Source organism: Micropterus salmoides, unplaced genomic scaffold (assembly GCF_014851395.1).
Source record: "Micropterus salmoides isolate LMB-PRFRI ecotype aquatic unplaced genomic scaffold, ASM1485139v1 Ms_hic_scaffold_1736, whole genome shotgun sequence".
Taxonomy (NCBI): domain Eukaryota; kingdom Metazoa; phylum Chordata; class Actinopteri; order Centrarchiformes; family Centrarchidae; genus Micropterus; species Micropterus salmoides.
In genome coordinates, this window is record NW_024040858.1 from 1 (window position 1) to 16,117 (window position 16,117).

Genomic DNA, 16,117 nt, shown 5'->3' on the forward strand with positions numbered 1-16,117 from the left:
TTACCTACGTGCACGAATTTTTCTGTGGTACGTGTATCTTGTCCAGACGCACAAAAATCCTCTTTGGAGCGATGCCCTAAAATCAACAGAAGTAGGCCATTTTGAATTTTACGTCAATTTTGGATGATTTACACACTTCGTCTTTAACGAACTCCTCCTAGGGATTTAGTCCGACCGACTTCAAATTTGTGCTGTGCCTTCTAAAGGCATTGAAGATGAAAGTTTTGCTATTTGCGAGTTTTCGTCAATGGGTGTGTCCGTGGCGTGGCGTCAGTAGATCAAGTCTTCGCCATGACACAGGAAGTTGTTGTAACTTCAGTGTACATTCTCACATCTGAACCAACTTTACGTGCTTGATAACTCTCCCACCCCGTTATGGAGGACCGATCCTGAACACAGTCGAAATAAATACAGAAAATAAATGCTCAATAAATAATAAGCTCCAATTAAATACACAAAAAAATAAAGTAAATAAATAATGTGGTAGTAATTAAATTATACAAGGAGACATAAATGTAATATTTTAATTAGTGCCTTTACTTATTCACCTTTGTTATAATTACCTTATTTGTTTATTCAACTTTATTATTACTATTTTTTTAATGTATTTATTTATGTGTGTGTTTTAATATTTTGTCTGTTTTATTCTTCCTTTGTATTTATTTACCTTATTTATTTTCACCCATGGTATTTATTTCTGCCTGTCTTTTTTAAATTTTTGTATGCATTTCTGCCTCATTATGCAAATGAGGAGGGGCTGTGTCTCAAGGGTCATCTTCTCTGCTATTGGTGGACCAGTCAGACAGGAGAGCTCCTACTCTGCTGCAGACTCACGATCTTGCCCCTCACCACAGTCAGATGGCTTCCTTCAGTGCGCTGAGGTGTTTACAACTCTGAAGACAATACTACCACAATGTCTTCCTTCTCTTTTCACGTAGACGCACCGACAGACAGTGCTTTCAGTTTGCTGCATGCTGGACACAGCTGCGGTAGAGGAGAAGCACACGGTCAGCTGCTGCAGCTAAATCTGGAGTGCACTCGTATTCAATTCTGTATGGTAAATTCAGTTTAACGGAGCAGAGCGAGCTGACAGGCAAGTTTGAGACTTTTTATGTCCGTTTCTCTCTTTACAAACGCATGTTTGCAGTCAGAGTCTTCTCTGAGATGCGAGCACGACATACAACACATTTATCAAATTACACATCGGATATACAGTATGAAATAATTGATTGGATTATACTCACAGGAAGTATAAAACCTGTTACATGCGTCTATTAAAGTAAAGTAACACAAAAATGTCAGGGAAATTACTTTACTTAGATTAAGTACTGCAGTTGTACATTTGAAATACCTTCCTACCTTTCTGATAGGAAGCCTTCTTGAGTGGTATAAAACTTTCTTCTATATTCTGATTTGAGTTGTGACAACTATGACCACATGAATTAAAAAATATTTCACTGCCCAAGTCAGCTATAACACAAGTCTTGATCATCAGACTACATGCTGTACAGTATTTGTGGACAGATTTTGTCCCAGGATTTATTATGCATTTCTTCTTCTTCGTTGCATGATTTAGAATAATAAGGTGAGAAATGGGTCTATTCTGAGTTCATCCTGCACTGCAGCAGCTAATAAAGTCCATTTAATCCCAAAAAACGCTTTTCTTTTAGGCAGGCTGGAGCAGAAAACAACTCACCTTTCTCAAGTTGTACAGTAATGTCACATGTGTATGAAGGTGGATCAAACAAGCTAATCTTAAATGTCAAAGTAGAGAGGAGCCTAGTAGGCCTATTTATTTTCATTCATTACACAATATGAATAAGCTATCAGACAGTTGTAAGAAAGAAGATCTTTTTCTTCTGTTCTCTACTTGTTATATTACACAGTATTAGGGGTGTGGGCTGTATTAAAAGTATCCACTGTTCTCCCATGCTCTAACACACAGTAACGATGAAATGTGTGCTGTTCTCACATTCTTCCTCTGTATGTACACATAAACAACAAGGCAGGAAATATAAAAGGAATTTATTTTATTGTTTGGGTACATTATTGTTCAGTGTACATGCTCCATCTGAAACAAACTTTACGTGCTTGATAACTCTCCCACCCCGCAGACATCTACACGTCAATACCGATTTATATTCATAGCGGCAAGTGCTATGTAGCTCCACATAGGGGACACAGGAAGTGACATATAGCACATTCATGCGGCGTCGGAACCGCGTAGGAAATTCACAGCCGCACCGGCAGAGCTCCAGAATGTGCAACTCGGCCGGCTCACGCGCGGACGCGCTACTAGTGCGAGGGCCCGCCCAACGCTGCTTGCAGCTTTAATTCCTGATGCTTTTCTTTCAGTTACTTATTGAAATTGACTTGACTGTTTCTTGTTTTCATTTTTCTCTTAGTTGTCTTACTATGTCAGCTGTTTATTGCTGCTGTTCGGCTGCTTGTCTTTTACTATTATTATTATTTTAGTTTTTTTGTTGTTTTGTTTGTTGCTGTTTTTCTCCTCCCCAAGCCCCCCTCTCTGTTCTATTGCAGGTTTCTGGGCTCTTACAGGTCTTGTCCTTTCTCTGTGCTGCCTGTTTGTGCCCCCCCATCCCCGTGTCTGCCCCCCTGTCCGGCCCGGTGACAAATCAATACATAGTTAAATAAATAATAAAACAGACAAAGGAGTATTTAATACTCTCTTGTTAAAGTAAAATCTGTCTGGCACAATATGGTATCCAGGTCATCATACTCTATACCAGGCTGCTGGGCAGGACAGGGTTAAAAATAAACAAAAAAACAAACAAACAATTGCCCCCAAGCCACACGGCCCAATGTAAGCAGCTTGTTTGTCTGTTTTGAAAATAAGCATATTTCACTAAATATAAATTTAAAAGCATATTAAAAAAGGGTGTATTAAAAAATGGATTTGTTCTAGTATAAACAAATCACCAATTAACACAGGGCAACATTCTTTGTATAAAGTAATGTGTTTTTATATGTGTTTAACAGAAAGTGTGAATTTATATAGGCCTAAGTCTGCAGTTCCTTTCCTTGTCAGTTTGTCTGTATAGTTGACTTAAAGTAAGATGGTATAAGACCCAGCAAAATCAAAGAGAATGAGTTGACTTGTAAAAAGCAATTTTATGAAGTTAGAACAGAGAGAGCAGAGGATGCCTGACATCTAAAATAATCTGAACCATTTAAAAACTCTTATGTTAAATGATTAGCTGTAAAGTCATTACTTTGAGGTAGCCTAGGCTTTTACTTGAGATGCAGTGGGTTAATATGACTTATTTTTCAGTGTTCCAATTGCCCCCATACACTCTGACTCTTTGCATTTAATTAAATATTTTAGTCTTGTTCTTATAAGTGAAAATATATCAATTGTATTATTAATTAGTGCACATATATGCGTTTCTTGTATCAAAAGATGACTAGTCTCTAGTCTCCCCTACTCTTTATTTTTAACTATGTATGTAACATGATAGAAGTGCTGTATAAATAAAGTTTATTATTATCATTATTATAATATATCCTGCTCCCTGACAAGCTAACAAGAAAATCAGTGTTATTCACTTCACCTGTCAGTGTTCATAATGATGTAGCTGATCAGTATGTGTGTCCTCTGAATGGAACTGAAATTACTCAATCCAGAATTAAGGTTTTGAACTGTGTTCACTGTGCAGCTGATCAAGTCATTACTTTAAGCTTTTAGCAGTTTATCTTCCAGAAATGCAGTTTGTAGTTTTCAAAGTGTCCCCTGCAGAAAGCCAAGGTATTTAAAGAAGCAGTCTGACAGTTTGGGAAATCTGCTTGTTCTTGTTGGATCTCAGCTAATAATGAGCTAAAGGTTAAAAAGGGGAAACATACAGTAGACTTTACTAACTTCTACTGAAACATGTTGGTCTGATCTGTTGTGACTGTCCCTGTCACACTTTATCATTTCTGCCCCAAATTCTTATCTAAAAAGTCTGAAAGCTTTAAGAGTGTGAGGAAACCTCCTTTGGTCAGAAAGTGCAGGATGCCTCCCTGGTAACAGCAGGTTGGGCTTTATGTTCATATAGACAACAGAGATTTGTCAACCAGCAGAGATTTTGTTGAACCTTCATTTGTCAGCTTTTAATTCACTGAGTTGCTCAAAGACAAACATTCACAGTTTGGTCTACAAACTGATTTTTATTGGATTTCCAGAAAATGTACAATTTCATAGAAACTGACATAAACTGTGGTTTAAGATTTTCTCCAGATTGCCAAAAACACAACAGCTGCTGCAAAACAGCTGCTCTGAATCCCATCCTAAACAGCAGCATGCCTACCACTAAAACAGCAGAAATTACACTTAAAAAGTACAAAGTGCTAAAGACGTGTTGAGATGCTCTCCCTGTGTTAAACATCCAAACAACAGTCCAAATAAAGATTTAGGAAGAAGACAGCGAGGCGGCTAGAATGAGCTCAGTTCATCTAAAATAATATCTGCTTTGCTTCTGGGATTAAAGGAGAATAATGACAGACATCAACTTCCAGCTCCAAACTAATAAAACACATTTTATTTCCATGTGTTGAAGCCATCACAGTGAACCAGAGCAAGTTGACCAAAACATTTCCCAGCAGCCACTTCTCCCACAGCAGAGTCCAAACAGTGCTTCCTGTTCTCTACAGTTAGGTGTCTTATTGGAAATGGTCTCAGTAGATGACAGGATCTGTCTCGTCTCTATCCTTTCTATTGGCCTCCATTTCTCCTCCTGTTTCCTCCCCTTTCTCTCTCTCCCTCTTTCTCTGCCTACATCAGCGGTCGCCATTAGAACAATAATATCTGGCCCGTGACATAATCACTTCCTGTTAAGGGATTGGACCTACAAAATAAATTCCTCTACTTGGAGATGCTGGAGAAATGAAAATAACCATCTATAGGTTGATGGATGTGTCCAATGCCAGGACGCACTCACTGCAGCACATGTGAAATTGTGAGATTGTGAAACAGTTTCTTCATAATTATTTAAAGAGAGAGAAAATATATTTGAACACAACCATCCAATCGAGGGGCCTGTTGACTACTGACTACTGGTTTAAATTATTATTGACTTTGTTCTGGCTCATCATCTAATGGAATAAAAACTGATGGACTGCTGTCAACTATGCAACAACACACAGAGGCCAAAATCTTGTCTATGAACCCTTTCCTCATGAACACATACAGGAACAAGTCTGCAAGAGGATTCAACCTAACAAAGATGAAAAACAAGATGGCGAGGTTCTCATGGTGTTTTAAATTCACAAACTGAAGTATGATAGGCAGGAACGGCAGCGTGTAAATAAGCAGCAACAGAACCAAAATTCCCACAATTCGTCGTTTTTCATCAGAGGGGACCGAGATGGAAGCAGACAGGGCTTTGAGGGTCCCAACCAGGAAGAAGATTAACAGAGGGAAGGGAAGGAGGAAGAGGACGGCAGATACTATGAGTGTGACCACATCAGGAAAGAAAAATAAAAGGACAACACAGACAACAGTAAGGACCCAGACCAGGACACAGACCACCACAGAGGTCTTGATGGTTCGTCTGCAGCGGTACCACAGTGGGTGGGCGATGACCAAATACCTGTAATACAAGATGGACACAAAGTCTTTGAGGAGCTTCAGAGTTATAAACTAATATAATGTTCAGACACAGAAGGAGCTCCACACATACTGGATAGACAGATAGATACCTTTCCAGGGCGATGCAGACCATGAAGTAAACACTGGCAACCAGAGAAGTGACGTAAATTAATAAGAAGATGTGAGATATCTTTCCATACACATCTGATGCCACATCAACGATCATGCAGCAGAACTGAATCAAGTCAGTAATGAGGAGGTTGATGACGTAGATGGGAGCAACATGATCTCTTCTCACCTGCAGGAAAACATTGGTAAAAGTCAACAAGCAGTTGGAAACATGTTGTGAAGTCCACCTCCTCCCAAATCTGTCATCTTGCTCTGCCCAGCAGCTGCAGTCAGAGCCATTTCTGACTTTTTCATCCAACAGAAATCTCAGATATGACCCACTGGCCAATCACTGCAGGAACAAGACTAAGGGCCAGATTTCCTGCAGCTTCTGCAGCAGTTTTTCAGCCACAGATATGCAAAATATTTACGTGTGCAAAGACATTTGCAGTATGTATTGTAAAGGGGTGGGGGGGGGTGGGAAGTGTCAATGGGGTTCCCTGGCCTCGTTAATGATTTTGGCTAGTGACAAACAGGCTTAAAAAACAAAATGCACTCACCAGAGAAAATGAACAGTTGACTCCTAATAAGCTTTTTCATTAGTTAAATGCAGGGGATCACAAGGTAACCCCACCCTAAAACCTCCCCTGCTTCCTGGTCTCTGTTCCTCTAAATGGGACCATAATTTACTAAATGAACATCATGCTGTGTTGAAGAAGACTTGAAACTAGCGACTGAGACCATAAACTCATTAGGAATAAATGAGGGAATAAATCAGCTGAGAAGTAGAAACATTTTCTCACAGAGAATGCAGATTTCAGGCACTTCAGGACTGGCTCGACTTCTCAGATCTGGAGGCTCCCGCATGGTCACACTGTCAGACTGTGGTCCGTTTGGTTGATAACATTTGAAAAGTCTACAAGGGCTGCACGATAATCATTTTACCCATTTAAACTAGCAGAGGGCTAAACTGGATTACCTGGGTTGGCTGGCAAAAGTCAACACAGTGGACACCATAACGCTACTGCCAACTAACGTTTTGGCGGTGTAATTGCAGAATAACGCTGACACCAAAGTATAAATGGATGGAGCTTACGGTGTAGACTCGACGCAGAAGTATACCAATGAAAACAGATTTAAATTAAACAATTTAAAAGAAGTCGATACAGAGTTGGGTTTCTCAGGTCATACTGATTGTCCTCAGGTCAGGACAGGAGTTTTTTTCTCTATACCGGTTTTTAAATTCAGGGTTTATTAGGAACAAGTTTCTTTCTCAGAGCCTGGTATTTCAGGCCTGATGTTAGGAAGTGCAGCTCTGACTCGACCTCTTCTGTCCCTCTGGCATGTTTATATCAGCTAGTGATGTTTGTATAGGTCTGGTGAGAGCAAAGATGACTGACAGCAGGACAATGAAGTGGTATTCTATTCTATTCCACACTGGCAGCAGCGGCTCTGTCTATGCCGATCCTTTTCTGTAGCACTTTGTTTATATTCTTTGCAAACTATGCTTCCAAATCTGAGAATTCAATGAATGCAAGCCTGCTGCCAGATAATAGGCCTGCTAGCTTCCAACATCTGCTGGATAGCCACCTGCCTGCGCCTTGCACCTAGCATCCGTTTTTGGGGAACTTGCCTGGATATCTTCACAGGAACCCTTGGGGCTAGTGGTCGGTGGTGGTTGATGTGGCACGCGGCATCCTGCGCAGCCTCAACCTCTTGTCATTCTGGAGCCTCCACTCCACATTTCCACTGTGTCTTTGTTCCCCAGCTCAGGTGAGTCTTGCCCGGCTCTTTGTCCACATCGCAGACGACCTCTTCAACCTTGCTACAGTTCAGTACTGCAAAGGTCTCACTGCCCTGGACCTCAGGGATGGAGCCACCCTGCGTCACTGTGAAAGAGCTGTTGGATGTCACAAAAGCTGAGCTAGCTAACCTCTATGTTCCCTGTTCCTCCTGGGAGTCAGTTGGCTAGTTTCCTAGAAACTGAGCTGATTATCAAAACTGAGACTGTGTTGCCTGGAGCTGCAGAGGTGGCTTCTGATAGCATCCAGTTACATCCAGTCAGTGGTCCGACCGACACCTGCTCCTGGTTCCTTGTTTCCTGTTCAGCTTCCTGAGGTCACTGTTCACCAGCACCGCAGTCCCATCTCTGGTTCCCAGTTCCACTGTCCCGACAGGGTCTCCAGTTTGTCTGTCCAGTTGCCTGCCCAGTCGTGGTAGCTAGTAGTGGTCGCTGTCCGGTCACAAGTCCTTTGCCTGGCTGTCCAGTTGCCTGCCCAGTCGTTGGTAGCTAGTAGTTGGTTGCTGTCCGGTCACAAGTCCTTTGCCTGGCAGTCCCATCACTGGTCCACAGCTTTGCAGCCTTGTTTCTGGTTCCCTGTTCTACTGCTTCACTGCTGGCCTTCAGAGGCCGCCAGCTTCCTGCCTGGTCTCTATCGGGTCTCCGTCCTCGTTACGGCCTTCAGATGGTTTCCGGCCCGATAGCCAGCATCCTACCCGACCTCTGGAGAAGTCTCGCCCTCAATGCCAGCCTCCAGAGGTATCCAGTCCTTGTCCCAGGCCTCTGGCCTGCCCTGCTGAGGGTTTCTGCCCTTGCTTTTGGCCTCCTGGTCGACCCCATAACCTGGCCGTCCCTCCTTCTCAGCCTGACAGCATTCAGGTCATCCACCACAACTGTCGAGCTCCTCTGTCCTGCCTTCAGGTTTTTCTGCCCCAGCACTGGGTTGCACCGACTATGTGTAAGTTCAAACTTAGCCTAGTTTGAACGTAATTTCTAACTTTATGTGCTACTAACGTTTTAAGGGTTGCACCAGCTGAAATATGTCCAACGTAGACATAAGTTACAACTTAAATCTTACACCTAGCCCTTAATAGGTGTAAAGTCCTCCATAAAAAAAGTTGAGCGGTTGTCATGGCGCATCGTTTTGAAAGGTGGGATAACTTGAGGAGCAAATTATGCAGGCTGTTTTGCGTAAGCAACGCGTTCTCAGTGATAGATTACACCTTTGGACATTTATGATGATATTGATTTGTACTCACGCTTTGGTTTTCCATGCACAGATACTGAGGATTACCGACCTGCTGGCAGTTGACTTGCAACACGACACGGACAGAAACGGTGCCCTCAGTCCTTCCCTACAAGTGTGTCTGGGACTGAGATATTTTGCTACAGGATTTCATTTCAAAACTTGGTTGGTGATTCAAATCAAGTGCATAAATCTACTGTGTGTAGAACAATAAGAGCAGTTTCACTATCACTATGTCAGCACTTTAATGACGTTAAAAAAAAAAGTTTCCAACTCAACCTGAGCTACAAAATATGACCTGTCAGAAGCTCTACCAGATTTCCCCGACATACTTGGCTGCATAGATGGCACGCACATCAGAATCAAGGGACCCAAAATACATGAGAATGACTCTGTAAACAGGAAGGGATACCACTCAATCAACTCTCAGATTGTATGTGATGCCGACCTTGTTATTACCAATGCTGTAATCAAATGGCCTGGGGCAAAGCATGACAGCTTCATCCTCAAGCAGTCTAGCCTTTGGAGAGACTTTGAGGCAGCAAGTTACCCCGGGAGGTTTCTTGGAGACTCAGGGTATCCACTGAGAAAATGGCTCATGACCCCATACCTAAACCCAACAAGTGTCAGTGAGCAGCGCTACAATTCAGTGTTACAATAAGTAACATGCACAATGACAGACAGGTAGCCTTTCCCTAGCCTATTCTGTGCCCGCAGCTAATATCTGTCTTACTTTGGTCATATAGGCGTCCTAATGGAGCCTGACAGAGCTGTAGCTGGTGCCTGCGTTGTCCTTCACAACCTGGCAATGATGTGGAAAGTACCGTTGATGGAGGAAGGAAATGCAAACGATGGGGCTGACATTCCTTTCGGCAACGAGGACCCAGTACCGACTGAGGCTGCCACTGTCCCGGCCTACCTTACTGCTTCCTATTTTGGATGAGCTGCTAATCAAACGTCTCACAAAACATAAACAAAATTAGCTACTGCAATAAGTTTATTTAGCAGGTTTTCTTTATATACAACACAACAACAACAATAATAACAATAACAACAACAATCATCCAAAATGTTTGAAATATTAAACTGTACAAATAGTCTAAATAACAAATAAATAACACATTTCAAAAATCTAATATGAATAATAATAATAATATATTATAAATTTATATATATTTATATATATATATATTATTATATTGATATATTTATAAATATATTTATAAATGAATTTGGAACTCGGAATGTGTTTATTTTTCATTCTTTATCTCTGCATGTTTAGACCAAATTCAATAATAGTAAAATAGATTAGTTATTCCTTAAATTTTTTTGCTGTCTAAAATAGCCTAATAGTGACAGTGTGACAGAGGAGTTGACTGTTTGCTATGGCTCATGTGAAAGTGTGATGGTGTATCCCTGTGCTTTAAGATCTTCTTATTAATATTTTAATGTTTAACTTAATTTTTCAAGCTCAATTTTTTCTTTTTCTGCTTTAAACTTTAGTGTTTTCTGTGCGAGCTTCTCAATTTCAGCTGTATATAGTTGACATCTCAGTGTGTTCACATCCTCTTCTGTGCCAGGAGCAGGAAGCCTTCTGCTGCCTTTAGCGCGCTTAGCTGGTGGTGGATGGCTGCTGGACTGAGACGACTGTGTAGGTTGATTGTTGGTCACATCTGATCCAGTAAAGGTGGGCTCTGGCGGTTGGAGGGATGCTGGTTCAAGCAGACATGCTTCTGCAGATGGGGGGAGAAGTTGTTCAGCTGTATGAGAGGGGGCTGGTGCTGCTGCTGGTGGGAGAGATGTAACTGAAACCAGCGCTGGCGCTTCGTTTGCTGGTCCACTCTCAACCCCACCGAAAATGCCAATCAATGAGGGGGAGTCCTCTCCCACAACTAACACTAGCGCTGAGTATGGCCCCATGTCTGGCTTTGGTCCACCTCCTGTTGGGACATTTCGTGGAAAGTCCCAAAGGCTTGCATTTTTAGGTCGCTCAGCTTCTTCCTCACATCTTTTACCTCCCTGTGCTCCACACCATTTGCATTTATGGTGTCCGTTATATCCTCCCATATTTGTTGTTTCCGTTTATTTGTTACAAAGTTGTTAAATTTCGATTCCAATGACTCTTTGTTTTGTTTATATTTTGATAGCAGGATCATGATTTCTTCATGTGTAAAGTTTTTTTTTCTTGCTCTACGGTCAGAAATGTTCAAATCCCTGAAACAGTACACCAACATTAACTTAATGTCAGCATATCATTACAGTAGCTAGGCTAACTAAACTTGACATTAGACACTAACATTATAGTGTTGGCAAGCAAATATATTGGGTCACATAACTCTATAACTAACAACTAGGTCTACTAATTTATAACAGTTTGCTTGTGTCGTTTATTGTTATGTGTTCGTTATAATGTTACAATTTCATCTGTCCGTTGTAGGCTATGTTACCGTTCGTTCGGTATAGGTACCGTTATATTACGCCTATGTTGTAGTAAACGGTTTTACCACTTGATGTCACTGTTGGACTAGCTGTATATTAAGGTTTCAGAGTTATCACCTAATCATAATCCTTTGTCCTTGTTTACGTACCTTATTGTTGGTGTTTGGTGATTAACAGCTATTTTAGCCGTTAGCCTCTTCAGTATTGGAAAAAGTTGAAAGAGAGAGAGACAAACGGGCGAAAAAAACTTAATAGATGCTCTAGAATAGTGCTGTTCACTGATTGGCCATGGGATGCGTAAATGTCATTTTCTGCGACACTGTTTTGATTAGTATGGACTTTACGGCAGAGTAGCTAAGATGAACCTTACGTCTCGGTGGTGCAACCAAACATCGACACAACTTAAGTCTCAAACTAACTAGTTTCAACATATTGTTCAGTGTGGACTTAAGGTAGAACTTACGTATTGCTGGTGCAGCAGGCTGCTGGATTTTGAATGATGAATTGATTCAGAATCATCCAAGTCTGCATCGTGATGCATCTAAGAATGAATTATTTTCCAGACCCCTACCTGTCAACTAGCCCCCAATCCAGATTCAGATCCTTTACAGACAGACAGACTGTAGGACAAACACACCACACAGACAGGAAATAAATAACTCTCAGTCAGAATGTACATACCATAGAATAAAGAGCATAGATGGCCACCAGGGTCAGAGGAAGGCCGACAGCAAGGACTATGCATGTCACTACGTATTGGATGAGACGAAATTTTTTGAGATACTCATAGTGCTCATTGTTATTCTGGTAGTTGAAGGTGGTGCTGCTGTGATCGTAGCTTTGGTCCTGTGAGCTGCTGGTAACGTAGAGACCTTCCATTCTTCAGAGTGAAACCTGTTTGAGAGATCAGGTTATTAAAGGGAGCAGGTTTTTAATATCTACCTAACATTGTTCAGTGACATCACTAAAGCTGTGAGGTGAAGTTCACACAAACACAGTGTACCTATAGTTTACCCACAATCATATCAAATCACAAACTGCTGTCTTTCACTTTCTATCATCATTCCTCAACATTTGTCACATTTAACTTTTATTTAATCAAATAAGAAAAGAAGAACAAATATCTGTACGTGCTGATGTGAGGTCGTTACTGCAGCCACAGAACATCGTCCAGCTGTTTCAGTAATTAATGTTTAATGTTAATGCTCATTGGTTTAGGACATCCTGCCTGTCTCCTGTACTCGATGCCCCTCTGCCCTCTGAGTTTGGATCAGGAGGTTTACATGATGATTAATCCACTTGACAGGGGACAGACTGTGCACTCTTCCTTGTTGGTGTTTGTTCTGACATTATTTCTGGAACAAACACTTGATGCATATTGTTGGGATCACAGGGACCTCACAGAGGAAGCTGTTCATTTGTGATCATAACAGAACTTTTATCTTTTCGTCGATGAACTCAGATCCCTGAACTCAGCTCTCAGCTACGATTGGCCGGTGACCTGTGACCTATGATGTCACCTCATTAATAAAAACTACAACGCGGCGTCGGTGAAGCCGCCAACCTGACGGCGCAGCGGCCTCCCAGCGTGGCCCGCTTGGAGCAGAACATAAAGTCCCGCTATAGATCCCTGCCACCAGCTGAGTTAGCCAAGCTGCTAACTCTGAGGAGAACAGACGAAGGGCCAGACCCTCTCATCTGGACGATCTAATTAATTAATTAAGGTAAAATACTTTTTCATAATGTTATAATATCATCAAACTTTATCATACTAGGATCAAACTATTTCTTTAACATTAAAGCAGGTTAATCACATCAAACTACTTAAACTAAATAATTATAAACCAGTTAAGAGTGTTCAGAACAGGAGGAAATCTGAGGTTTTTGCTCACAGGGATTTCTTCTAAATACTTTAACCTGGTTTTTTTTAAGCTTTGGCCATGTTTAACATGAACATCCAACATTATAACATTGTAGATAAGTCATAAAATGTGGAAGCATAAGCAGTCTCCTTTACATTATATTACATTTACAACATTATATTTGTCACATGTTAATACATTTCACAAATTTTATAGAACTGATTTCATCACAACCAACAAACCCTATCTCTGCTGGCAGGAGTCTCACTTCCTGTTAGTCTTCCATGGAAGGTTCCTGGTTAGGCCACAAACTGCTGTGTGTCAGACTTTCCATCATTCGTCATCTATTCTTCTAAATAGGGAACATCCTCTTCTTTTCTTAAGCTTTACTCCAGGACAAGGCTCAGTCCCCCCTGCACAGGGCAGCAGCCTGCTTTTGCTGCTTTGTTACTCAGTTTCAAGACACCTCTAATATCTCAGAGACACTTTAGCTTCTTGTAGTTTAACTCAATAAAAAAACATGGCACCATCTACCAGCCAGTTACTGGTAAAATATGCAAATGTCTGCTAGATTTACTTCATCAGCAGCTAAAAACAATGGTAATCTACTGAGTGGTAGACTTTGAGCGTTTACTGGCTGGTGGACAAAACAGTTCATTTAGCACCCTGCCTGTGTACAGACAGGAGAACCAACTACTGTTTTTTCTCCAGCCACGCTGTCGCACGCGCATACGAGTAGGAGCCATTATACATTCCCCCCCACTTTTCTCCGGCTATTTCGTAGTTGGCTCATAACCGAGGTGGTTTACTATGAGTGACTAGTGAATCAGTCACACTCTCCGCATCTGAATTAGCCTAAATAAAGGGTTGAAATGCGGACAAAAATCATGCAGCCTATAGAAAACATGCGACAGAAGGCAAAGCTAAGTTAAGGGAGAAAAAGAAGAGTTTGCTCCAAAGTGCCTCAATATTAGGCTACAGGCTTTTCTTTTGTGCTGCTGTTACTTATAGCCTACCTGAAGACAGTACTGAGGACGTCTGCAGCAGGGTGGGTAGTGACTTGTTACAAGTAGCCTAATGCAAATTAGCAAAATGACTAAATAAAGTCAGTACTCCAGTATTTTCTTTAGGCCAGTAATCTACATTTAATTTTGCTCTGCAGAGCAAACGTAGACTTCACACTGTAACATCTAAGTCTGATGATCACTGGATTGATTCTGATATATTATCAGTTTCCTGTTGTTGAAAAGAGCATCGCTTTCTTTTGATGGATGTTCGCCTGTTTCTTTTCACCTCATCATCATCAGTTACTATGTGTTTTATAGCGCTGTCCGACGGTGAGTCCATAAACAGAAGCTCGCCGGTGAAACTAATCTTGGCTTTCACTCAGCAGCTACCAGCTGTTATTTATTCAGGAAACAATCATTTTGAGATGCACAGAGAGAGCAAGAGAAAGTCTGGGTGGATAAAACAGTCCTGTTGGGCTTTACGCATGACGCACAGCTTCCTTGATGCAGGCTTACCTGCTTCAACAACGAGCTCCCGAGTTTCTGCCACAATAATTATCTGTGTTGTAAAGATTATTTAGATGCTTTAGGAATAATCAGATTGTATTGGCTGCCTGTGTTATTGCAAAGCAAGCGGCTTGGTTGGTTATATGTCCATAATAAAAGATACAGGCAACAATAGTGGCTGGGCAGCAAAGTGATCTGATCAATACGTTCATAGAGATTTATAAAGGAAAATGAATGTTTTAAACTTGCCAAATTACAGTAATAAAGAAGCAAAGCAAACTGCATTCCCTTGAAAAATAACCATGGTGCACAGCAGATGAAATACATATTTAAATATATAGTAGATTGAGTAATTGTACTTTTCTTGAGTGAAGATTGTTAGTACTCTACCAGCCTAGTACTCTACTTTATGTTCAGATCCTCCACAGGACAGAGAGAGGCCCCTGATAACAAGCTAGTTTCAATATCAGGTTCTGGCCTACCTCAGTATCAGAAGTCTAACTCCAGACTTTCCTTGCGTCCCCTGCTCCTCCCCCGTTTCTCATCAGGGAGTAGAGTATTCAAACACAACCTGGAACGAGTTCCTAAACTCCAGATCTAGAGAATAAGACCAGTGTGGCCCTCGGCTCAGTGTGTGGCAGTGTGGAAGAACCTTACCTTGCAGCAGGAGGAGGAGGAGAGGAAAAATAATCTTTGAGATTCTTTACTCAAAGTGTCTTTTATTAAAGTACAATCAGCAAAAAAGAAAAGAACAGAGCAAAACAGCGTCGACCGGAGTTCTGCTTTTTCAAAATACCAGAAACTGCAACTTATATACAGACACAGACAGGATGTGACAGAACAGCTCATGATGTATATTTGCTGATTGGTTGATCTCTAATGCAGATGAGCTATGATGTCTGTTATCACACCAAACATGGTACACATGAACACAGAAGATATCTGCCCGCCTGTTTCTGTAAATGCATTCTTTTCACTTCTCTTAAAGTTGTAAGAGTTCAATGATAAACTAGAAAGTTTGCATTTCCAGCGGAAGGTGTGTATGAATGATGAAGCTGAAACGAAATGCAAAAGAGTTTAATTCACAGACAGACAGACAGACAGGAAGTTGAGGGGGAGACAGACAGACAGACAGGAAGTTGAGGGGGAGACAGACAGACAGACAGACAGACAGACAGACAGGAAGTTGAGGGGGAGACAGACAGACAGACAGACAGACAGGAAGTTGAGTGGGAGACAGACAGACAGACAGACAGACAGACAGGAAGTTGAGGGGGAGACAGACAGACAGACAGACAGACAGGAAGTTGAGGGGTAGACAGACAGACAGGAAGTTGAGGGGTAGACAGACAGACAGACAGACAGATGGACAGATGGATGGACAGACAGACAGACAGACAGACGGACAGACAGGAAGTTGAGTGGGAGACAGACAGACAGACAGACAGGAAGTTGAGGGGTAGACAGACAGACAAACAGACAGATGGATGGAAAGACAGACAGACAGACAGACAGGAAGTTGGGTGGGAGACAGACAGACAGACAGACAGGAAGTTGAGTGGGAGACAGACAGACAGACAG

General features: G+C 41.6%; 1 protein-coding gene across 1 annotated transcript; it reads right to left on the reverse strand.

Moving 5' to 3' along the window:
* Positions 1–4,909: 4,909 nt before the first annotated feature.
* LOC119908287 (G-protein coupled receptor 4-like) lies at positions 4,910–15,337 on the reverse strand. The gene is made up of 4 exons (XM_038725996.1): positions 15,194–15,337; positions 11,842–12,054; positions 5,698–5,885; positions 4,910–5,588 (listed from the first exon to the last, which is right to left on the reverse strand). The coding sequence occupies exons 2-4, from the start codon at positions 12,037–12,039 to the stop codon at positions 5,066–5,068; spliced, it is 909 nt and encodes a 302-aa protein (XP_038581924.1). The 5' UTR covers positions 12,040–12,054; positions 15,194–15,337; the 3' UTR covers positions 4,910–5,065.
* Positions 15,338–16,117: the final 780 nt, after the last annotated feature.